This window comes from Colobus angolensis, unplaced genomic scaffold, assembly GCF_000951035.1.
Source record: "Colobus angolensis palliatus isolate OR3802 unplaced genomic scaffold, Cang.pa_1.0 Scaffold465, whole genome shotgun sequence".
NCBI lineage: Eukaryota > Metazoa > Chordata > Mammalia > Primates > Cercopithecidae > Colobus > Colobus angolensis.
The window spans coordinates 688,058-713,450 of record NW_012118099.1 but is presented as its reverse complement, the minus strand read 5'-3'; the positions used below and the strand labels follow the sequence as shown (position 1 = coordinate 713,450).

The 25,393-nt window shown below is 39.7% G+C and overlaps 1 protein-coding gene across 1 annotated transcript in view; it reads right to left on the bottom strand.

The window, feature by feature from the left end:
* Positions 1-21,021, bottom strand: part of CAMK4 (calcium/calmodulin-dependent protein kinase IV) — a 273,484-nt gene extending 252,463 nt beyond the window's left edge. Inside the window, exon 1 of the mRNA XM_011958288.1 lies at positions 20,472-21,021. Within this exon, the coding sequence (XP_011813678.1) occupies positions 20,472-20,632 (161 nt within the window). The 5' untranslated portion in view covers positions 20,633-21,021. The remainder of the gene's footprint in view (positions 1-20,471) is intronic.
* Between the last annotated feature and the right edge of the window lie 4,372 nt (positions 21,022-25,393).

Below are 25,393 nucleotides of genomic sequence, written 5' to 3'. Positions count from 1 at the left end.
TAGTCCTGTAACATGTGCAAGCCCCCTAAAAGTACTAACTCCATGTGAATTTTGCTAAATATTCTAGTAATATATTCATCAATCCCTCAATATATTCATCATATTCATTACTGCTAAATATTCTAGTAATATATTCATCAATCCATCTGCTCAAACATTCACTTTTCCCAGAGTTAGAGTTAGAAAGTTAGAAACAAAAAATGATTTATTTTATATTATATTATTTAGTCATTTATTTTTATTTTATTTTTAATTTTTTGAGACAGAGTCCTGCTCTGTCACCAAGGCTGGAGTGTAGTGGCACGATCTCGGCTCACTGCAGCCTCTGCTTCCTGAGTTCAAGCAATTCTCCTGCCTTAGCCTCCTGAGTAGCTGGGACTACGGGCATGCACCACCATGCCCGGCTAATTTTTGTATTTTTAATAGAGACAGGGTTTCACCATGTTGGCCAAGATAGTCTTGATCTCCTGATCTTGTCATCCCCCCCACCCTTGGCCTCAGAATCCCAAAGTTCTGAGATTACAGGCGTGTGCCACTGCGCCAGGCCTATTTTATGTTATATATTTTATATATATATATTTAAAAGTGAGTGGGACACTAGCATATTTAACTAGTATTGTCAAAGAGGTATGACAATGAATACCTCAGCCCCAAATCACTCATAGACTAGAAGACAATACAAACCAACATCAAGGCTAGAATTCTTAACTGTGATTCCAATACACCTGAGGATGAAGATTTTTTTACAAGGTGAACACTCTCCAAAATGGGAAGGAAGATAAGTATAAAATATTATGCAATGTTTAATAATTTTTGTTGCATTTCAATTTTTAAGACATATCTTCTGCAAAAAAAAAATAGTAAGCAAAACACACAAGGTAGAAAATAGTTCATATTTTAAAATCTAAATCTGTAATACTTTCTTGGAGATATAAAATTTTGTATTCCGAAATAATTCAGGAAAGCTGTAGGAGGAATAGCTGGGAATGGTTTAAGCCCAGCTTTCTGCAAATGGCACTTGTGAAGAAAGGAAGTATGTCAGAGACAAAGTGCAGAAGACCAAGGTTCTGGTTCCATTTCTACTACTAACTAGCTTGGAAGGGCTGGAAAAAATGGGTGACTTCTCTGCGTTTCAGTTTCTTCATCTATATTAAAAAAAAATACATATATATGTATATATAAAAATACACACACACACACATATATATATATATATATAATCACTAGACTGGTTGAATTTTAAAGTTCTATTCAGCTCTAAGTTCCTGAAAAATCTAAGTCAGAATCTTAAGAATGGTGAAGATGAATGCATATTGCATTCATGCGGCTATAGGCACAAGATACAATCACAATATCTTCAGCACTTTTTACGTTATGAGGCTTGACATTCCCCAGCAGTGCCCCTTTGTAAACACAGGAAAGAACTGTTGGCTAGGAGACTCACAGAGATATTTGCCTGAATCCTTCCTCATCCTCTTAATAGGCTTCAAAAGGGTGCAAAAACAAACAGATAAAAATAAGAAGATATTGGTAGAGAGAGGAATAGGAGCCTTCCCCATCATAGGGCTAGTAAAATTTCCAATTAACTCAGTCATGATAGAACCTACAACTCGCAGGCAGTAAACATTTTTTTTTTTTTTTTTGATCTACCCTGTGTGACAAAGATTCTTTGCTTGACAAAACTTTAGTCAGGCTCCTGAGCCTTCTGCTATGCCCATCTGTGTGCTTCCTTGTAAAATACAGTTTTCATAAGAACCTTGCTAAGTCAGTCTGGCAATAACCCACTACTCTCAATGTCTGATTACACTGAGAGTCTGACCAAGTTCCTCATCCTTCACTCTTCCCCAGGTGATGCCTGATCACCCTGGCTATCTTCAGGAAGAACCACAGGCTCCCTATATCACCGATGTTTCCTCTTAGTAATTTTCCAACCACTGTCCTTGTCCCTTGGCTATAAAATCCAACTTGCCCCTGCTGTCTTTGGAGATGAGCCCAATCTCTCTCTTCCCCAATGCGGGACCCCACTGCAGTGGTCCCTATTCAATGGTCCTGAGTAAAATCTGCCTTACTGTGCTTTACTACATGTCATTGAATAATTTTTTAAACATCTGCCCGGAACTGTGGAGGTAAATGGGAACTAAAATGTCTTAGAGGAGCTCCCAATTCAGGTGTAGAGGCAGACAGGACCTCGCGGCAGTGCACTAAAAAGTAGAGGCAGAGCATCAGGCTGCCTGCACCTGAGCCAGGCAGGGCTTCCCAAGATGACACCTGCACCATCCTGAAGTCAGTAAAGGTGTTTACAAAATAGGCAAGGGCGGGTGTAGAAAGAGGGGGCATAGAGTGAGGGGATGAGGTTTGGGAAGAGGCACCGTGGAGGTGCTGCACAGGAACACGGGACAGCATGACACATCCTGGGTGAGGAAAAATAGCTGTAGGGCTGGAACCCAGGTGAGAATGCAGGCATGGTGGGAGTAAGACAGGAAGCGCAAGAGTTGTTCTGAAAAGACCTGCGGTTCATGCAAAGGACTTTCACATCCTGGATGGGATGGAAGATGTTAAAGGATTTTAGGCAGGGGAGTGACATAATGAAACTTGGCCTTAGAAAGGTCATCTTACAAGCAGATGGGATGCGATAAGATTAGAGAGAAGATTTAAATACCAGTGCAATAACCCAGGAAAGAGTTCCAAATGATGTAAATGAAAAAGATCAGTTGCCTTGCAGAGGAGGGAATGGATTTAAAATATATTTCAGAGATATAAATCATACCCATTAACCTTTATTGAATGTGTGAAATATACTAGGCACTATGCCAAGGAACTTTATGATACAGTGTTTCACTTAATCTTCATAACCTTATGAGATTATTATTATACCTCTTCCAAGGCTCAGAAAGGATAAATGACTTGCCCAGGGCTATACATGTATTAAGTAGGAGACTATGTCTTATTAGGGGAAGGGGGGAAGGAGAAATCCAGAATACCTCTGGATTCTGAAGCAAAGCAGATGAGGGTAACATGTACTGAGGTGGGTTACACAAGCAGGACAGCAGGTTTCCTTGCAGCTGTTATTTGGGGGTGAGTGGAAGATGGAGTTAGTTTTGAATAGCCTGCATCAAAGTTGCCTGTGTGGTCTTCCAGTGGAAAGTTCCAACAGACCATCTTAAATAAGGGCTGTTCCTGCCATGAATTATCCACCAACAAGACATACACAGAAATCAGTCATTGCCTAGAGCTGATCTACCTCTGTCAAGATGAAACGAACCTGATTTCAGGCCCTCCCTTTAAGCCCTCGGCTCCAATGTGCTCCACTGTCTAAGAGCAAGATTCCAGAGACAGCTTCTCCCATTAGATTCAAAGCTTCTCACTGGTTAGCACATTCCCATTTGCATGGTTTACCGGCAGTAGTATATTTTTCACAAGACTTTTTAAAAATGACTTAAGACATTCAATAAATCATTCTTTTATATATATAAGAATTTATCAGTTATAAAATAATACCTCAGAAATATTCCTTACAGAATGATAAGCAATTTACGTAGATATTCCCCAGTCTGGGCAGTGAAGCTTAACCCCCTTTTCCCCAAGAGTGAGCTAGACTTAATCACCAAGTTCCAAAGATTAGATAGAGTAAGAAAAGAGGTAAATAGAAACTGTAGAGTGGAGAAACCTGGCAAGTGACAGAGGTTGACATCCATAGAGAAGTCATATGACATTATGCAACATCTGATATGATGTCACAAGGAGGGCACTTCATTTTTGTGGTATTCTTCCCCAGTTAATCATGAGAAATGACAGACAAATCCAGACTGGGGACATAGGGGTAGGGGTGGGTATTCCACAGGATACTTGTCCGGTATTGCTCAAGGCTTTCAAGGTAATGAAAAATAAGCAAAGACTAAGAAACTGAGCAAGGAAGACATGGTAACTAAATGCAATATAATTGCCTAGACTGGACCCTAGAAGAGAAAAAGGACATTAGTAGAAAAGCTGGTGAAATTCAAATAAAATCTGCAGTTCAGTTAATAGTAAAAAAAAAAAAAAAAAAAGTCATAATTATTATTGTTCAAATAAAAATTTGCAGTGTGTGCATAGCTTTTATACTTAACTAGAGCCAAAGAATTTATCTGTTTTACTCTTTGCAATAATCCTGTAAAAAAAGGCACTAGTATTTTCATTCTACAGATGAGAAAATGGGGCTTGTTGCAATTTAAAAGATTCATTAACAATAAACAGCTACTAGGTATAAGAGTTGGAATGTATCTTTATACCACCATAGTTGCCACTGGGGGTTCTATTAATATCTACTAAAGTCATAGGGTCATTTTATGTGGGCTGCAGCCCTGCTTTTGACTCTTAGCATTGCCCTACAGCCAAAATATTTCCGAAATCTTAGAACCAGAGAACAACCTGAAAGGCTGTGATATCTAATCATTTCTAATCCCTCCTCCTTTACCGAGAGACATTCCAGAATGAATAACCCTTATCTAAATGACACTCAAGTAAGGTGTCTCCTAGGTCATCTAATTTCTATCCCCCCACTTTTTTTCTTAGTTATGAGTATCTCATTAACAGCTTTTTTCAAGGTTATTAATTGTTTTCTTAAGTGCTGCAATGACGTTCCTTCACCAGAAGAGACGGTAGTACAATTAAAAGCAGCTATTAAATAAATGTAAGATGAAACTGGAAATCAAACTTTATTTTACAACTTAGGTATTGCATTAGAGATACACATTTTTTAGGTATGGCTAATAGTGACATCATTTAAATATAAGTCTCTTCCATGTGATATACTGTTTTATCAGCGTGCACAAACCAACAGACTGCTTTAAAATATTCCTTACTACTTATGGGGTTTTTTTTTAGATTGTTAAATGATTTCCATAACTCTATTCTTTATTTCTAAATCACAGGTAAGTTGTAGTGGTTCTGGGTTTGGTTATTTAACTTCCCAGTGAAGAATGCAACATTCAGAATAAAAAATTAATCTATAAAGAACAGTTAAAGTTAGTGTAAATAAGACCTCAAAGCAACAACAAGATTAATATTTTCTAACACCCTTTTAGAAGGAAAAAAAACTAAAAATTATACAGAAAGAACCATATGGAGCAGTTAAACTACCCCAACTTTCCTTTTGTCTGCAGATGTGGAAAATCTTATGGTTATATTACACCTTCTTTTCAATACATGAAATACCAAAAAATAGTAGTCAAATATTTACAAATATTGCACAATGTACTACCCTTGGGTAAAGGGGAAGCTTAGATGCTCAGAAAGCTTACACAGAAGCTGCAAGAAGCAGCAGAGAATTACTAAGGCCTCCTGCTAACACATTTCCAGAATTTTAGAATCTTATGACATTTTTGAGAAAGTGTGCTATCCAATCACCTACAATCCCTCCACCTTTACAGACAGCTATTCCATAATTAATATCGATAATATCTAATGCTTACTGGACACTTACTATGTATAATGAATGCACTGACCTCATTTAATCATTATTATCTCCTCTTACGGGTGGAGAAGCTGAGGTTCATTGAAAATTTGTCTAAAATGACACAGTTCATGAGTGGACGAACTGGGACTCTATTGCAGGTCTTTCTAACCCCAAAGCCTGTCCTTTTCTTTTATCTTAATATTTAACAATCCCTTCAAATAAAAATCTCCTTTCTTGGATAACCTCATGTTCATGCAAAGTCATAAAGTAAATGTCCCCATTTCAGTGTTGTGTGTTAGCTATTCATTAATCTAAGAAACATGAATCTTATTCTTGGCAATTTACAATTTAAGATAGAAAACTGACAATAACAGCCAGAGAAAGCAACCTAGTGCTAAAGAAACACTGATAAGGTTAAAAAAAAATCCAATAAAACCAAGCAAATCCCGAGTAAAACAGCCCTCAAATTAACCGTAAGCATCACAGGTTTTTCAAGGTTTGAGAAGGTATTTGGAATAAGGTGAAAACGTGGTCGAAGACCAGAGGAACACTGGGTTCCTAGTCCTGAGAGAGGTCCCCAAAGTGATCGTGTGAGCTGTGCCAGAATGCAGATCCAAGTCCTGATGAAAACATATGATACTCAAGATGGGCCAAGTTTTATTTTTTAATAGCTGAGCTTCTAGTTGGCAACAAAAAATCCCGTGCCAGCTGCTGAGGAAATAATGTACCGGGAGTTGGCAGGCATTGGCACTTGGAAAGCCAACAGGTACGGATGCACAGTGGGATACCAAGGTGCTAGTGTCTGGAAGGCAAGAGAGGAAGTGGGGATGTAGCCACAGAAGAATTGTCCCAGTCTAGGGTCTGGCAAGGTGGAGGCATGCCAGGGAGCCCACCTTGCGTTTTTTTTTAAAAAAAAAAAGCAACTCAGAGTCAGCTTTAGCCATCCTAGATAAAGCAAGTAAGGGGCTGTACTCTTTGTGAAGTGGGGTTCTGGCCTTCTTTCCCCAACATTTGGGAGAAAATACCGGGCAGCTGGGAAAGAAGAGCAGATCACTGCTCAAACTATGAAGTCAGACAGGTGCCAAATGGGGAAGAAGGGTACAAGGGTATCTTTCTCTGCTCTGGCTGGTATAACAAAGTGCCACAGACTGGGTGGCTTAACTAAAAAAACATTTTTTTCACAGTTCTGAGAGCTGGAAGTCTGCAATTGGGTGCCAGTGTGGTCAGGTTCTGGTGAGAACTCTCTTCCAGGCTTGCAGATGGTTGCCTTCTTGCTGTGTCCTCCGTGGTCAGGGATGAGAGAGAGCAAGCAAGCGAGCAAGCTCTCAAGTCTCTTTTAATAAGAGCACTAATGCCTCATCACCTCACCTAAACCTAATTCTCTGTCAAAGGCCCATTTCTAAACCCCATTGTATTGGGAGTTAGGGTCTCAATGCATGCCTTTGGAGGAATAAACATTCATTCCATAAGATGGGGAGATACAAGGAAATGCAAGGTACCTACACTCTGGAGAGATGAAGGAAACAGGGAGAAATTAGGAGGGGACAGGGAAGTGCTCTGGGCCTAGGGGTAACCGGACTCAGAAAACAAGAAGTAAAGCTGGTGAGGAATGGCCTGCCTTCTGTCCCTCAGCCCTGTGTCTGCCCCTCTGCTCTGTGTCTGCCCCTCTGCTTCCCACCCACAGTTTCCTTTCACCACACTCCCCTGGCCTCTGGTTGACAAAAGAAAGATGGGAAGGTACACATTTCCAGAATAATTACTTTGACAGTGCATAAACGTCAGGAACATAAAGTTAATAACCCTACTTGGAAGTTAAGTGCATTTCTTTTTGATCGAATAATTAAACATTTCAGTAGATGGCTTTTAAATAACATTCCCAAACAAAGATAGACATGGAACAGACTATTTATGCTCTTATCTCCTTCAAGACCCTCTCCTTAAGTCTTCCTTTCCCTCCTGTGGTCAAGGCAGGTGATATGTTACCCAACCATGAGACAGGACATTGCTAATTGGTTACATAGCCACAAATAGGTCATAAGTCAAGCTTTTTAAAAAGAATGATTCTTTTCTAAAAGCAAAACTAGAGGGGTGGAGAAAGCCAGGAAACACACTTTCTTCTAAATTTTGTCCTAGATATCTACAACTAGTGCTAGCATTTGTATGGTCTACAGCAGGAAGTACAAATCAGTGAATATAACAATAGGTACATTTTTTAAAGGTGACGCATTTAGAAAGCACAAAATGAGAATAAAACTTATGTGAGGATCCTCCAACACACTTAGAAAGCCTTTCAGGCTTAGAGCCCTACTTATTCCAAAAGCTGCTCTGTCTCCTGAACAACATAAAGAACTAAGGTGATCACCCAGAGAATTCAACTGGAAGAAAATGCAGGTGCACATATGCTTGGGACTAGAAGGGATCTTAGAGGTAGACAATCTACTCACAGAAGGTGACAGTATTCCTGATCACTTAGAGATAGGGGCTCTTTAAAATAGAGATGACTGACAAAAGACCAGAGCTCCTTGGCTTCAAAAGGACCTTCAATTGTGGAAACCCCACTGGTGTAACTGATTTATTACTCAGCAAATATGTAATGAGTGTTCACTATACACTAGGCACTGTGCTAAGATTCTGGGGACACAGCAGTGAACAAAGGGACAGAAACCAGACCCTCAAGAGCTTACATTCTAATGAGAGGGAGACAGGTACTAAACAAGTTATTTCAGTGTGTTAGTTTAGAAGGGGGTTCATATAGAAAAAAACATCCTGAAGAAAGAGAGTTTTAAGTACTGCTGATTTTCTTGCACCTCTTTGCCTAATTCCTCTGACATTTGTTCATTTACATAATGTTCCAGAAACACTTCAGGGGAGGCAGGCATTAGGCTGAGTGACGGGCCTAGTAGTAGGAATAAAAGAGGGACAAGATATGGGGTTCCTCTGCCCAATGAGCAGATGTTCTGGTGGTGAAGACCACAAAGCATTCACCTGTAAGACCAAAAACCCCAATTCCTGGAGATGGGGAATTATGAAACGATATGAGAGTGGGGAAAGGACAGAAACTTTCTACCTGGGGTTGGATGACTGTCCTGGAGTGATTCACAGGAGAGGTACATTTCAGGCTAAGAGAGTTTCATGTGTAACACCACAGAGATATGAAGATCACTGAGGCGTCTGTGCAGCCAAGGCGGGTAGAGTGGAAAGAGCACGGGTGCTGAAGTCTGACAAACCAGGGCTTGAGTCTCAGCTCTGCTCCTCTCCACCTGGCTGTGTGAATTTGGACAAGGTGCCTCACCATTCTGAGCCTCAGGCTCCTCCTTGTGAATTGGTGCTGGTGATAAACACCTGGTAGTATTCTTGAACTAACTAGCAACATACTTAGAGACAGTAGAATCACACCAAGCTCCTAGTAAACATCCCATGATGGTAATTATGAAGAGAAGTGGTGGGGAAGGGGGCTGGCCTGGAAGTTGAGGTTGGATTGCTAACAAGGCTGTATAAACTGAACTAAGTAAGGTATTTATCCTATCAATACACAAGTGGGAGTCATTATCTCCTGCCTCCCACCTTGTGGCCTGGGTGGGGAATAATATTAAGCTTATGTGCTGGGTATGGAACTCAGTGTTTCCCATTTGTGACCTCATTTGCTTGTCCAGAAATGATGTGGGGAACACACTACCACAATCTTCACTTTACAAACGAAGCTGAGTGAGCTGCAGGGCCTTATGCCTGAAGAGGCAGGGTCATCAAGTCACAATTGTGTCCTGCTGTTCCTGTCTTAGCCCCCGCCTTGCTCAGCAGACCTTCATCTGCACCAATCCAGCTGTCCAGAATGGCCTGCTTGGTGCCCCCGGCCTCAGAGGCCACCTCTGCCCTTAGAGGTTGTTCCCCGAGGATCACTCCCCTCCACTACTTGGCTCAGGCCCGGACCAGTGCTCTGCTGCCCTTGCCTGGCCCAGGCCAGAACCTTAGGCCAACCACTTCCCCCAACAGCCCTTAGCTCAGCCCCAACATTCCATTTCTTCAGTAGGTCAGTATTTTAAAGAACTGCCCTGGTTTTCTGGCGATCATCCTGAAAATTTCCTCAGGTCCCCACTTCATCGGTGTGTCACACATACATATGACAAACTCTGTTTATTAGGTTATTCGTTTGCCTGTAGTTACAGGTTGCACCCAGGAGAGCTCACGAGTTTATTTCATTGAACATTGTTATTAGCGTACCTGTTCACATTGAGGGGAAAAAGAGACGAAGAGCCCAGGGTCGCTCAGGAGTCACCAAAACATTTTCACCCACAGAAGAACCTTTTAGAGGCCTATTAGAACTGAACACTCTAGGCCAGGCTGATTTATTGAATTATATATTTTGAATTTGGTCATATTTAATAGCATAGTCTTATTTTCTCAGTTGTTGCCCTGATGGAGAGCTTTGAATAAAAATGACATATTTGAATGAATAAGTAGCAGATATTAAAATCCAGGTAAAGACTAATCTTAGAGCAGTATTCACAACTAAGAACAACTTTTTGTGTCTGTTAGAGTCCTAAGTGGAAGGCAGCTGCTTATTAAGTTAAAGTCGTCATGAATTGTCCCTTCAAATCAGTACAAGTAAGGCAGACCAAGTTAACAGTGCAACATTCTGAGTAATGAAAAGTAAAATGCAAGTGAAGGTCTCTATTAAACAGTCCATAAAGACCTAAAAGAGGGAAACATCATTCAAATACTTCATTGTAGGTAACAAGACATGTGTGAGCATTCATACAGATCTGTTATCTTCTATACTTCTATGTTCTGGTTTATAATATTAGCCAAGTTCTGTCCACAGGCATGACATATATCAAAGAAAATGCACTTTTAACAAAGCATGCTACTACAAACTTGTAAAGAAAACAGGTAAGAATGTGTCCTATCCATTATCTTTTTCAGACAGTATTCCAATCAAACAGTGGTCTCAAATCTAGCCTTCTTTATTTTTTTCTAAGAAATATTAGTACCTGGTGAATGTTTGAGCCATACCACCCTGAAACACGACTTAACAAGTAAGTAGTAACAACACATTTGCTGACAGGGTGAAGCTCAGCATCCTGGCACTAATGCCCACAACTCTTCAAGTACTGCCCACAAAACACTTTAGGTCAGTGCCTTTAGCTGTCTAAGCCAGCAGTTGGCAAAATTTGCCATGAAGTGCATTAGTTATATTAAAATTGAGGTTCTTGCAAACAAACCCTATTTCTCTACTCTTTTTCCCTCTCAACTCCATGACCATTCAACCTTTGTTGTTGAAGCCAAAGTTAAGTTCACCCTCTGCTAGATGTGCAAGCTGTTTTCCTTTACTCTCGTTCTGTTTTCTTCTGTGTGACTGTTTTGGTTACAATGGCAGTAAGTTCTTATCAAAACCGTCCATCAAGTAGTCTTGAGATGCATAACAGTTGCACGTATGTACCCACTTCCCCTTTCTGCACAAAGACACACCTTGCAATATGATTTTTTGTTTGCATTTTGATCTACATATTTGCTTTAAACTCACTTTTCATAAAGTAGAATGTTGTTTAAATATAAAGAAGTTTATTCAGTAACCACTTGTGACTACCATTCTTCGACCCAGTCATCATCCAATAAAATGTTTTTTGAGCACATGCTCCCAAACTGTGTATACTAATGTACCTATTAATGGTATATATGTGTTGCTTAACCAACGTTAATGTGCTTTTCAAAACATCCAAAAATAAAAATTAAAGACAAAAATTAAAAAAAGAAACCAAAATAGATTCTTTAATACTTTCTTCTAGCACCTCATTGTATTACACATCCCCTGGCTATGGGCATCCCACTTCACAGACCTCTGCTCTATAGTTTGAAATATGAGTGGCTGATGTAATTTAACTCTATTCAAGATATAAAAAGGAATAATTTTAAGTTTTCAAAAGATTGCTTAAACAGGGTCCTCATTTAAATGACCTTAATTATCCACCCGAGACTAGCATATAGAAGGATTATTCAACACACAGCTAACATACTAGTAAATGGAAAAATTAATTGAACTTTACTAGTTAGAGGTAAATCTTTCATCAGTAATTTCTTTAGCATATTATGGTCACTCTAAATATAACAGAGGAATTATCAATTTGAAACTTATTTAGTTAATATGCACAAAACAAATTACCCACCAATAAATAGTCTTTTGATATGAACACTGTTTATGGTATGGAAATTTAACTTTCACGCCCTTCAAATAAACGTTCTTCATTTTCACAAACATTGTGTGAAGTCAACATCAGTCATATAATCAATATAAGACAAAAAGAAATAGGAGGAAGAAAGAGAGAAATGGAACTAGCCAACGTGTTAGGTAGGTAAGAACTGTAACTGTAGCAGTTTCAGTAGATTTTGATAAAAGATGAGTATGCATTTAAAGCTGGTGCCCACGTGGAAAACTAATATAAAGTTGACATTTTCAAAGTGAAAGAGAGACTAAAGGTAGTTCCCTGAATAAATTAAGATTTGATATCATTTTAACCTGAAATTCTCATGCAACTGAGGAGGAGCAGAAGTTTAGCCTGAGTAGTCTAGGTTAGCAAACCACAGACCACACTTAGCAGCCACTTGATTTTGTACAGTCTGCAGTCTAAAAACAAATTTTGCATTTTTAAAGATCAAAAGAAGAATACTATTTTGTGATGTGAAAATTATATGAAAGTCAAATTTTACTGTCATAAATGACATTTCACTGGAACACAGTAATGTGCTATTTTCTGTATGTTGTCTATGCTTGCTTTCTCTCAACCATGTCAGAGGGTGGAGCTGCAACAGAGATTGAATGGCCTTCAAGTCTAAAATACTTACTGTTTCTTTGTACTCACTCTTTACCCAATCTAGGAAACCGATTTAAGTCCAACATTTCTCCTTTCTTACCTAGTCATAGGCTATGGGATGGTTTTTTCCTTTTAAAGAAAGAAATCAACCTCATCAGTTTTCTCTTATCTAGTCCCATGTTTGATCTACATTATACATAGTGGCAAATTCTGAGTCCCATAACCTCAGCCCAAGACCCAGCTACTTCTACAGCTGACATTTTTCTCTCACAATGGTTACTTTATCTACAACTTGGTTTTCAAGTGACACAAGCCTACTCTTTTTTTTTTTTTTAAACAGGTTGTCTTTGGTCTGACATCAACTTACCCTGCTAACCTTATCTGCCATTGCAATGTTCATGCTTTATAAATTTTGCAAAAATGTATACCCTGAATTCTTCTGTCCTTTTTTGCCTCTTCTTAGAATGTACCATCTGCCTGACATGCTGTTTGCCAGTGCTCTACCTATTAAAATCCTGCCAAATTTCAAAGTCTACTCCTCCCCCATAAAGACACCCCAGTCCTCTCTGTCATAACTCTGTCATGAAGACGGCTATGGTTCTTAGATCTCTGATAACAGTTTTATTCATTTTACTTATACATTAATTTATCTTGTATTAGATTTATTGTTGGTGCCTTATTAGTAGTACCCTACATACCTGGAGGACAAATATTGTTTTATTTATCATGCTCATTCATACTCTAGACCCTTACCCCACTACATGCACACTGTCAGCATACATCATCTAGGTCAGAATTATTGAAAAGCTTAGACCTATGAACAAGAGGACTTTAGGTAGCACAAAGGCATGGAATTAAATAACAAGGAATAAAAGAGAGAGAGAACATCCTTCTCTTTTCAATTACTTTTCAATCATTCTGATTATATCAAGAAGAAAACCTCAATTTGTGCTGCTCTGGTTTTAATTCTCCTAATCTTTGATAATCTCTTTTTTTAACAAAGAAATCAACCCTCAGGGTTACAGCCTTCTGCATGTGGACATGTCTAGCTATAATTTACTAAAAATGCTATGTTTTCATTACAATTTATTTTTACAATTTGTTTCTATTTATGGCATATACAATTTGCTTTGATTTACGGTTTTCAGTTTAGTGAAAATTGTATTCTCGGTAAATAAATTTAGGTTGACAAAATAAGGTAATTTAAATAAAAATATTAAGCAAATTATAAAGTGGAATACATATAAAACAGAAATCTTATGATATTATATAGAAATGGAAGAAACATTTGGTTGTAGCAGATACTCAGTAAAGCCAAATGAAATGAACATAATCCATCAACCTTGTTGTTGTTCACTAGCTACATAACTGAAAGAAAATGTGTAAAACACTAGCTTCAAGACATGATTCTCAAGAGGGGAGATGGGACACATTTGACAATGTTTAGAGACAGTGTGGGTTGTAACAACTTATAAGGGTGTCACTACTGGCAGCTAGTAGGTAGAGGTCAGGGACACTGTTAAACATCCTACAGCGCACAGGACAGCCCCCACAACAAGGAATTATCTGGACCAGAATGTCTATAGTGCCTAGATTGAGAAACCCTAATCTAAGAGAAAAGAGGAAGGTCTATATGCATTACCCTTTACCCATCACTATGAATCACTGTCTCTCCAGACACTGTTCTTTTCTTTATTTGATCTTTACTACTGACAAGATAATGACTGAGGAAAATCTCTGGCAAACTGTATTGAAGGGTCCACATCCTTTATGTGCTAATACTATGCCATCAATATTTAGATCTAACTTTCTGATTAAACCATTGGAGTAATGAAATCTTCAGATAATCCTGTACTACAAATAGATTTAAAAAACTGAGGTAAAGATCAATATAATTTGAGTAAAACCTTGACTCTAGCTGCTATCAACTTCATGAAAAGTTCCTCTTTTTCCTGAATTACACGGTTCCTTGACTCAATTAAACACCATATTTTGCAGTATGAATTTGACCTTGAAATTTTAAAAAATCAATACTCTGTTTAGTAGATATGTAGCTTTCCCAAGAGAGTTTTAAAAAACCCTCTACTTAAAAAAAAAAAGACATGAAAAAAAGAAAAAAAGAAAAAGAAACTACTAAAATAATAACTAGTAGTTGAAACACTTTATTTGGCTAACACTACTTTGTTCTTAAATGTATTATTGCAAACACATAACCCACACATATATGTCTGAGGGTAAAGTGTTTACAAGAAAGTTCTTTGAAGCTATTTTGTGGTTAGTGTTCTTTTTCTCTCTCTTTCAAGTTCTCCAGAACAGTTTAGAAGCAGATGGCACCTGTGTCTTTTTTTTTTTTTTCCCCAAAATCTGGAGTTATTTTTAACCTTGTGACAGTATTTAAACATGGAAAAGTAGTGTGTCCTTAAAGCAATGATGTTATCATAGTCTTCACTTGACTTTAAGGCTTTTAAACAATGAGTATATTTTCAAATTTAGCATTTACTATGCATTAACTTTAGTGGATGGTACAGCTTGGAGGCATTTCATGCCTTTAAGTCCAACTTGATTTAACTCCTAATTCTGATACACCTGTGGTAAAGTGATAGTGAAGGTGAAAGTGAATCCCTTTCATTTCAGAGCCACAAAACACTCTGCCAACAGAAAATTGGTATTATTTTTAACAACAGCAAGCTACAGAGGTGGCAGCTATCAATACTCACACTGAAGAAAGAAAACCAATGCTGACTGAGATTAGGGTTATTGTCAGGTAAGTTTTAGGGAGAAGAGAAATGGGTTACAGTATTCTCCTTATCCTACGGTCACTAGAATCAACATCACTACCACATCAGGACCAAGATCTCAAAGAAGAGGAAGTGGGTACACATGCTGCACCTGGCCCACTTCATTATCATTGATTCACCCCTTTAAAATCATTTGTTGAGCACCTGTTAAGTACTAAGTGCTGTGCTAGACACGAGCACATAATAGTGAACAATCCAAACCCACAGACTCTGCCTTCCAGAAAGCTTATAGTCAGTGTTCCCAGGAAAAGCCTATGAAGCCGCAGTTTTTATTCTCCCACTTGCAATCCCACCTTGCTCCTGAGTCAACCGCCTGAGGAAAGAGTCAGATGCACAGAGAACAAGACAGGGATGGCACAAGCATATTTTTAATTTCTAGTTAGATAAAAAACCTACCACCTGCCAAGAGCTGAAGCTTCTAAGGGCAGTGTGTGTAGCAAGAGATCAGAAGCCAGCAGTATACCTATCCATATAGGCTGTGGGGCCCTAAAGCATGGTGTCAGGGAAAAATCAAGGACCTAAGAAGCTCTAGCCACAAGAATGGTTTAGGAAATGGGTTGACCAAAAAAAAGGAGAATCTGTTTCTTCAGCAGCCATGCTGTGGACTGAATTGTGTCCCCTCAAAATGTACATGTTGAAGCCTTATTCCAACCCCAATATGATGGTATTTATAGGTGGGGCTTTTGGAAGGTAATTATGTTTAGTATGAGGTTATGCACCTAAACCCCTCATCATGGGATGAGTACGCTTGTAAGAAGAGGCACCAGAGAGCTTGGTTTCTTTCTCTCTTCTCCTTTCTTTCTCTCTTCCTCTCTGCCTTCTGATGACACAGCAAGAAGGCAGTCATCTGCAAAACAGAGAGTCCTAACTGAGGAAACGCATTGGCTGGGACCTTGATCTTGGACTTCCTAGCCTCCAGAGCTGTGAGAAATACATGTCTGTTGTTTAAGCCACCCAGTCTAAGACATCTTGTTATATCAACCAGAGCCAAGAGCACCAAGACAAGCTAAGAGCACTGGCTGAAGCACTTCTCTTAGAAAATGCAAACTTTCACGTTTCCTTATAGAAAGCATTTGCTCACCATGACCTGGAGCCAGAATATGCATCACCATGTAGAATATACCACTTCTCAGCCTCTGAGTTCCTTTCCAACACAGCCCCTGGCACTCTTAGCCAGTTCAGATTACTGTGTGCCCAGTAGACCTTGGGGAGACACCAGAGTTTTTCCAAAATGTTTGGAAGGGGAAAATCAATAATGACCTGGAGGCAAAGATAGGAGAATTTTTCTCTACAGTGCTGTGCCAAAAGGTCACCCAATGTTGCCAATTGGTCTGCAGGGAATTTCTTTAAAAGACTCTGCCTCATAGCTTAATCTGTCACATACAGATTTATGGCCTAAAACAGCACTCTTCAAACTGAGTCACAACCCATTAGTGGGATGTGAAATCACATGGGTTCAGTCAACTTTTTTAAATGAAATAGATGAAATCAAACAGCATATAATAGAAAATATTAAAGTGCATTGCTGGTAATAAGAATAAATATTGTTTTATAAAATTGTCTCTGTTTTATATACACACACACACTCCTTACTATCGAAATTTATTTGGTTCCTAAACAATAATACATATACCAAGGGATCCTATATAATTAGTTTGAGTTGACAAACAAATGTATTCAAAATTATAAAAGTATACACATAATTGTGTATACATAAATGTGTATATATAAATGTGACACAGAAATGTATTATTTAAAATTACATTGCAGGGGGGAGGAGTATATGCAAAGTCCCTAGCCTAAAGATACTACAGTAAGTGGAATGGGAACCAAATTTAAAAAACAAAAAAAAAGGTTTCAAAATAGTTTAACACATTCTTCTCTTGTCCTAATTATCTTTCATTTGGTTTGGTTTCCTTGGATTTGTATGTCTGGAAATACATCTAGTTTTCTTATCAACTTTCTTTCAACATGGAACAACAGGGAGAAACTAAAGGTGGGACAACTGAAAACAGGACATGGGTTTGCAGGCAAAGATGAAATCTGCACCACCAAGCAGGCTGGGCCACTTCCTGTCATTCCATGTGCCAAACCACTGGGCAGGATCTGGACCAGAGGCAGCTCCCTTCTCCCTCAGAAAAGCCTTTAAAATGCCAGTTTCTCAAATCACTGGGCAAAAGACCAACTGCTCTCGAGGATCTGGAGCCCTTAATAGGATCATGGCCAATTCGTATTTTTAAGCAGAGTTGAATGTGTGTATGTGTCATGATTTTTGTAAACTTTTTGACAAACTCTATGAACAAAACAGTGTCTTCAAATGTGATTTTAGGAAAATTACTTTGCCTGATACTTTTAATTAGCCCCTCTACCCTATACCCTCCCCGTCAAAAGAAAGTGATGACATCTGTCTTGGTCTCAATGGCTGCATGTGGATCAGTGCTGCCAGCACCTGCCTTTGCCAGCACTATTCAGGGGCTTCAGGTGGATATAGCCTTGGGAGTTTAGCTCGCCTTGAGTTCCCAAACACATCCTCAGGGTGTACCGCCCCAGTGGTCACTGTCCAATCTTCTTGCAATCAGGAGTCACTACTTTACAACAGACAATTGTAATGGAGGAGCCAACAAATCACTAATTCTGGTGGAGACTGTCTACTTTCTAGAGCTAACCATAACAGCAACACCACAAGCACTGTTCTCTTAGCATATTAATGACATCTGCATTACTAATGAATTAGAGTCACACTGGCAGGTGGATTTGACCCAAGGCTGAGAGTAAAGGCTTGAAACTAATGACCTGAGTTCAACTCGATCTCTAGTGTAGGAAGGAAGAAAACTTTAGTTACTCAGCCAATATCTATGATGATCATTCTGCTGCATTCTCTGGCTCTATCGATTCTTAATACTTATATCTGGAATAGTAGTTGCTTTACATTTTAGGTTTACTTAAAAATTTCTGATAATGAAATACTTCTCAAAGTCTCAGCCAAACAGAGTAAGCATGCACCTCACGAATGCTGCCATCTACAGAGAACTTACCTAACAATACGCTTTACTGTTGACAAAGAGAGCCTAAGTAAGACATTTCAACTTTGATTGTTCCTCAACATAGTTTAATTCTGTGATCTTTTACAGTAATCAAAAGACTAGATAACAGAGCGAGAATCTTAGCAATGTATAGACAGAGGGTCTCTGACAGGATGGGCTTAACTTATGATTTTTCGACTTTTATGATGGTGGAAAAGTGATACCATTCAGTAGAAACTATACTTCAAATTTTGATCTTTTCCTGAGCTAGCAATACGTGGTAGGATACTCTCTCTGATGCCGGGCAGCAGCCATCAGCCACAGCTCCCAGTTAACCACAGGAGGGTAAACAACCGGAACTCTAGAGTGTTCTGTGTTGCCAGTGTTTTTTGAACATTGTGTTTTGTGTTTCATATCTCACCATGTCTACAAAATCCCATCTGTATGCAGTATTTAACAGTTATTATAAAATAGGCTTTATGTTAGATGATTTTGCCCGAATGTAGGTTAATATTAAGTGTTTCGAGCATGTTTCAGGTAGGCTAGGCTAAGCTACGATGTTTGTTAGCATAGGTGTAGTAAATGAATTTTCAATTTCTGGCATTTTCAACTACAGTCTGCTTATTGAGACATAACACGTTCATAAATCAAGAAGTTTCTGTATAACTAATTAATATTTGTCCTCCAAAATTTACTGCAACACGTAATTCTGAACTGAAAAATAAAAAACCCAAACTTCAAATTTCTTAAGTTTTTCAATGCAGGCTACCATCTCACAGAGGTATGCAACCGGCAGTTTATTTTTTTCCCATTTCTCAAATTAAAGAGAATTTCTTGAGTTTCATGATGGTGAAGCTTACTCATAAAGACAATGTGTGTAGCTAAGTCAGCCTATTTGAGGCATCTAGGGTTAATGTTACTCTGAAAACAGACGTGCTGCTGGGACAGTCCCTGCAGCAGCATCAGGCACTTCCTCTACTATACAGCAGTTTATAAAACAGCAGGTAAACAATTTTAAGTAGATCATCTCTTTACTCAGAGGTTTACATGGTTCCACTGTCATGCATCATACAATTAATAACAGGCAGGTTTTGGACCTTACAAAAATCTACATCACTGTCCTTTCATTTCCACCTACATATAATAGATCTTCAGATGAATACTGAAAAACTTGATCAAAAATGGACGTTTATGTATACATTATTCAGTGCTCAAATACTTCAAAACATTTTTAACAGTGACAAATTACCAAATTTTCATCAGATGTTTGCCTATTTTACACATCTATATTCAATGAGCCTTCAACAGCAGTAGCAAATTGGGGGGAGAGTGGGCAGTGACCACTACATCTTCCTACTAAATACCAACATCCAGAATCCTGCTCTGAATCCTTCAGTGGCTTGAAAAAAATAAAAAGGCTATTAGCAAAACTATATCGAGCAAAAAGAGAATGGAAAATGAAATTGCAAAGAAGTAGTGAGTACAGAAGCTGCAACTTGTGAACCGTTGAAATTACATCTTCAGATTCCCTATACTAAAGAGCCTGGATCTAAAATAAGTGTTGAAAACAAATCTCCTTACCTATGGATAACAGAGAGAAAAGATAAAAAAAAAAAAGGAAGGGAAAGAAAACTGTAATTTTCAATGGATACAAATACAAAAGCATATGGAATCATTCAGAAGGCCAAACTGCTACCTGTTTGGATCCTCAGAGGAGGGATAGGGGACATACCTGCAATCCTAGAGAGATGATCTGTTGCATATATAATTTAAATAAATCATTCCAGCCCATGAAAGAAGAGAAGCAGCAGCATTCTCACTAATTACCACTGCCTGGATCCCATATGCTGCTTTCTCTTTAAAGCTACACTAGTTCATTATTCTGCCTTCAACTCTCTTAAATGATTCATTTCTCCCTTCACTCCTGAGCAGACTCTGCAGGGAAGCTAGTATTTAAGTTTAATTTCTAGTGTCACTTGCTTTGGAGAGCTTGACGAGGGGAAGGAGGAAGAATCTAATTTAATAATTCTGTCTTGATTTGGAGGAGCACCCTCCGGCCCACACCTCAAAAAATAACTAGACAAACTGGACCCTCTGGCAAGCTATAATCGTGAGCAAAGACATCAATTGGGAAAGCAAGGCCCACGTGCGGTGGGAGCTGTTGCCCAAGGGAAGTAGCAGTCTGCGAGAAGGAGGGAGGGCTCACAGCTGCACCGGCCTAGGCGCTGTGGTGGGGTGGGAAGCACTCGAGCCGCACCTGAATGAAGGTTAGCTCTCTCCCAGACACTAACTAGGCAGGGAGAAATCGAAGGGCACGGAGGCAGGCTCCCGCACTCTCGGAGCCGTCACTGCGAAAGGGACAACCCCGAGTGCACGCCGCAGGCTTCCCCAGCTGGAGCCCGCGCCTTACCGTCCCAGCTCCGACTCCACCTCGAAGAAATCGCTCAGCGCATCCCTGTTGGAGCCGTCGATCCAGTAATCCGGGACGACGCTCGCGGTCCCCGGGGCCGCACTGGCGGTGACCGAAGAGCAGGACGAGGCGGAGCAGGAGGGCACCGTGACTTTGAGCATCTTCGCAGCGGGACTCCGGAAGCCGCCGCCGCCGCAGCCGCTGCCTGAGCGAAAAGCCGGCCGCCAGCCGCCGCCTGCGAACGCAGGAGCGAGAGAGAGGCGGCGTCCTTCACGCGCGCACACGCCCACCGCCGCCGCCCGCGCTCTCAGGGACGGTGGGCGGGGAAGGGGGCGAGCAGCGGCGTGAGGGCGCGAGGGGGAACCCGGAGTCGCCGCCCGCCGGAGGGAGACGAGCGGCACCACAGAGGAGAGAGGCTCCCTCCCCCTAGCTAATTTCCTCCTCACCCGCCCTCCTCCCGCGCCAAGCCTTTCCCGCCGCCCTCCCTTTTTCCTTTCTCCCTCCCAGGCTGTGGCTGCCGCGGTGCCGGCTAGGGCGGCTCCGGATGCTGGAGCTTGGGGAAGGCACAAGGACCCGCGCATCATCCCACGCGCCCTGCCGCGGGGGCCGGAGCTGGAGGGAGACCGTGCGCAGCGGGACGCTGGCTATGGGATGGCGGGCGCCAGGCGCACCCTGGGAGCACCTGGGTCCGGGCGGCCCCGCGGATAGCGAGAGAGGGACCTAGGTGGTGGTGGCGCAACTCATCCCTCCTTGAGCGCGTCTCCGTGGCGAGTCCCTCCCACCTAGCACCAGCTAACCAGCCATCCCTCTGTCAAAGCTTGTATTGGTGGCCGGGGAGGGAGTCCTGTGGTCGCTGATCCCTCAGGGCTCCTTTGCCTGGACCCAGTGAGAGCTGGAGGAAAAGGAAGCGCCCAGGTCCACACTGACCTGACTCACCTTTGACTGAGGTCTTCAGTTGGAATCGATGCGGTTGTCGCTGCTGGTGGCACTGCCTCCTGTGGCACTGCTGGAGCTCCTGAAAGAGCAGATACTTGGCTGTGTGGAGTTCGATCTCAGCATCTGAAGGCCAGTAACAGAAGTGGCTCAGAATTACAGTTCTGGAAGGGCCTTGTGGAAGCCAACTAGTAAACTCTCTGCCTTAAGGCAGGATCTGTCCTCATTCATGACAGAGAAGACTGCTACATGTAAAGCTCTTTTTCTGTTCCCAAGAGATGTATCCCATCATAAGTATTCTTACGTCCTGTCCATCAACTGTCATGGCTTTTCTTCTCAGTATTAAATATACATCACTTAAACTAGCCTTGAACGTTTTTCTTTTCAGATTTCAGCAAAGACGAACAACAATTAGTCATATTCTGATACATATATATGACAGTTATATCACAACTCATTTCTGGCTAAATAGCTCCAGGCCCTTTCACCTTACTTCACAGGTGTTACTTTTAGCCTTTTTTTTTTTTTTCCTGACTTTCCTCCAACGTGCACTAAACTCTTCCTAGTAAGTCTCCATTCCTGATAGCACCAACCATTAACATGGTCCAATATTTTAATCTAATTTATGGATTTATTAATCTTAAAAGCCTGCCTGCTATACTGGTGAACAAACAACCAAAAATATCCAATCAAGTAATTACAGGAATGTGATTCCTAGCTGATTGGAAATTGAAAATAAATACAGTCATGCGTCTCTTAACCACGGTGAGAAGTTGAAGAGATGCATCCTTAGGCGATGCAGTTGTGAGAACATCACAGGGTGTACTTGTACACATCCAGATAGTATAGCTTACTACACAGCTACACTGGATGGAATGGTCAATTGTTCCTATACTGCAAACCTGTACAGCATTTTACTGTACTGAATACTATAGGCCAACGGTCCTCAACCTTTTTGGCACCAGGGACCGGTTTCTTGGAAGATACTTTTTCCACGGACAGGGGGTGGGGAAGATGGTTTTGTGATGACTCAAGTGCATTGCATTTATTGTGCACTTTATTTCTGTTATTATTATATTGTAATTCATAGTGAAATAATTATACAACTCACCATAATGTAGAATCAGTGGAAGTCCTGAGCTTGTTTTCCCATAACTAGATGGTCCCATCTGGGGGTGATGGGAGACAGTGATAGATCATCAGGCAGTAGATTCTTGTAAGGAGTGCGCAACCTAGATCCCTTGCATGTGCAGTTCACAGTAGGGTTATATGCTCCTATGGGAATCTAATGCTACCACTGATCTGACAGGAGGCAGAGTTCAGGCAGTAATGTGGGAGATGGAGAGCCCCTGTAAATACAAATGCAGCTTTCCTTGCTTGCCTGCAGCTTACCTCCTGCTATGTGGCCCAGTTCCTAACTGGGAACTCCTGCTGTAGGCAATTGTAACACAATGATAAGTATTTGTGTATTTAAACATATCTAAACATAATAAAGGTACAATAAAATTATAGTATAAAAGGTAAAAAATGGTACACCTATATAGGGCACTTACCATGAATGCAGCTTGCAGGACTAAAAGTTCCTCTGTGTGAGTGAGTGAGTGGTGAGTGGATATGAAGGCCTGGGACATTACACTACTGTAGACTTTATACATACTGTATGCTTAGACTACACTAAATTTATTTAGAATAGTTTCTTCAATGGTAAATTAACCTTAGTTTACTGCAATTTTACTTTATAAACTTTTAATGTTTTAAAACTTTTTGACTATTGTATAGCAATGCTTAGCTGAAACACAAATACAAGATATTTTATACAAAATATATTGTAAAGCTGTACAAAAATATTTTCTACATATCTTTATTCTATAAGCTTTCTTCTTTTAAAAACAACTTTTAACTTTTTGAACTTTGTGAAAAGCTAAGACATACACACACACTAGCCTAGGCCTACACAGAGACAGGGTCATCTATATCATGTCTTCCACCTCCACGTCTTGTCCCACTGGAAGCTGAAAGGTCTTCAGGGGCAATGACATGCATGGAGCTGTCATCTTCTATGATGACAATGCCTTATTTGGAATACCTCCTGAAGGACCTGCCTGAGGCTGTTTTATGGTTAACTTTTTTATAGCTAGAGGAGAAAACTAAAATAACAATAAAATGTATAGCATAGTAAACATTATACTAGTATTTACTAGTAACATAATATAAACTAGTAACATATTCATTACCATTATAAAGTATAATGTACTATACATAATTGTATACACTATACTTTTATATGACTGGCAGCACAGTAGGTTTGTTTATAGTGGCATCACCATAAACACATGGGTAATGTATTACACTATAAGATTAGGCTATGATGTCACTAGGTGACAGAAATTTTTTAGCTCTATTAGTCTTACGGGACCACCTTTACACATGCAGCCCATTGTTGACCAAAAGGTTGTGCGACACATGACTGTACAAAAACTATTCCTCATGATAATTTTATAATGATGAGCACAAACTCAGTGTACAAATGCTCTAACAAATAATAACAAGTATATGCATTTTCATACAAATTAACTTACATACTAGCTTGTTTGGTGAAAGAGTGAAAATGCCCACATGACGTTACTTTTTGAAGAATAGATTCACTAATCGTGTTGAAAAATCAAGTTCACAAGCAAAGCAAGACAATAAAGCTGTCTAAATTCTAGCTTTGACTCAATAAGTTTCCCTTGGCTTGCACTGACCAGTGGAGAAATGGGCATGAAATAGTTGCTAGCCCATTTTTATTCTCACTTCTTTGAGGCAAGTCCAGCAGCAGCAGCACTGCATGTAAATGCTTGTCTGTTGCTAGCAATTCTTTTATAGCATAAGCCCAAAGCAAGCATGTTACATTAAAGGAGATGGCAAGCTTTTCTCCTGCTATTTCAGGTAATAATGGTGCAAGAAATCCATTTCATGGTACAGAGGTGATTATATAATTCGTATTTATATTCAGCATAAGTTTAGTCATTTTACATCTATGCTTTTCATAATTGACTTTTGTAAATATGCTATTAATTGAAGTTTAAAAACAGGATATTTTGTATAATCCATGTAGCTTACTTTTATTTAAGACATAGATAAAAATTAATATATATTAAAATAGATGAAAGAGGAATTAAATATACAAAATGTAGCATTACTTCTTATCAAAACTCAGCTGAAAAGGAAGAGGGTTATTATCCCACAAAAAGGAGGAGAGAAATGACGTCAACTGAATCTTGAACGTATGAACAAACAGTAACAGACTTAGAGGAGTTAATAAACCTGAAACCTAGATTTGCAATGGGAAAAGCCAATAAGAAGAAATCTAATCCCTACTATAAAATCAAGACATGTTCAGAAGTTAGAGTATCAGATAGGTCTCAAGGTAAGGTATAGACAGAGAATAAAACATTGGTTAAAAAATTTTATAAAAATTATTAGGCCCCTTCATCCAAATTAGAAAGGAAAAAGTCAGATTGTCCTTGCTTGCAGATGTAGTGATCTTATATTTAGAAAAGCCTAAAGACTCCACCAAAAAAAAAAACTATTAGAATTGATCAACCCAGTAAAGTTGCAGGATACAAAATCAACTTGTGAAAACAGTAGCATTTCTGAAATAGAAAATGAAAAAGTAATCCCATTTACAATAGCTACAAATGAAACAAAATATCTAGGGATAAACTTAACCAAAGAAGTGAAAGATGTCTACAGTGAAAATCATAAAACATTGATGAAAGAAATGGAATAGGACACAAAAAAATGAAAATATATTTTATGTTTATGGATTGGAAGAAACAATATTTTTAAAATGCCCACACTACCCAAAGTAATCTACACATCCAATGCAATGTCTATCAAAATGCCAATGACATTCTTCACAGAAATAGGAAAAATAATGCTAAAATTTATGTAAAACCACAAAAGAAGCCAAATACACAAAACAATCCTGAGGGGAGTTGGAGGCG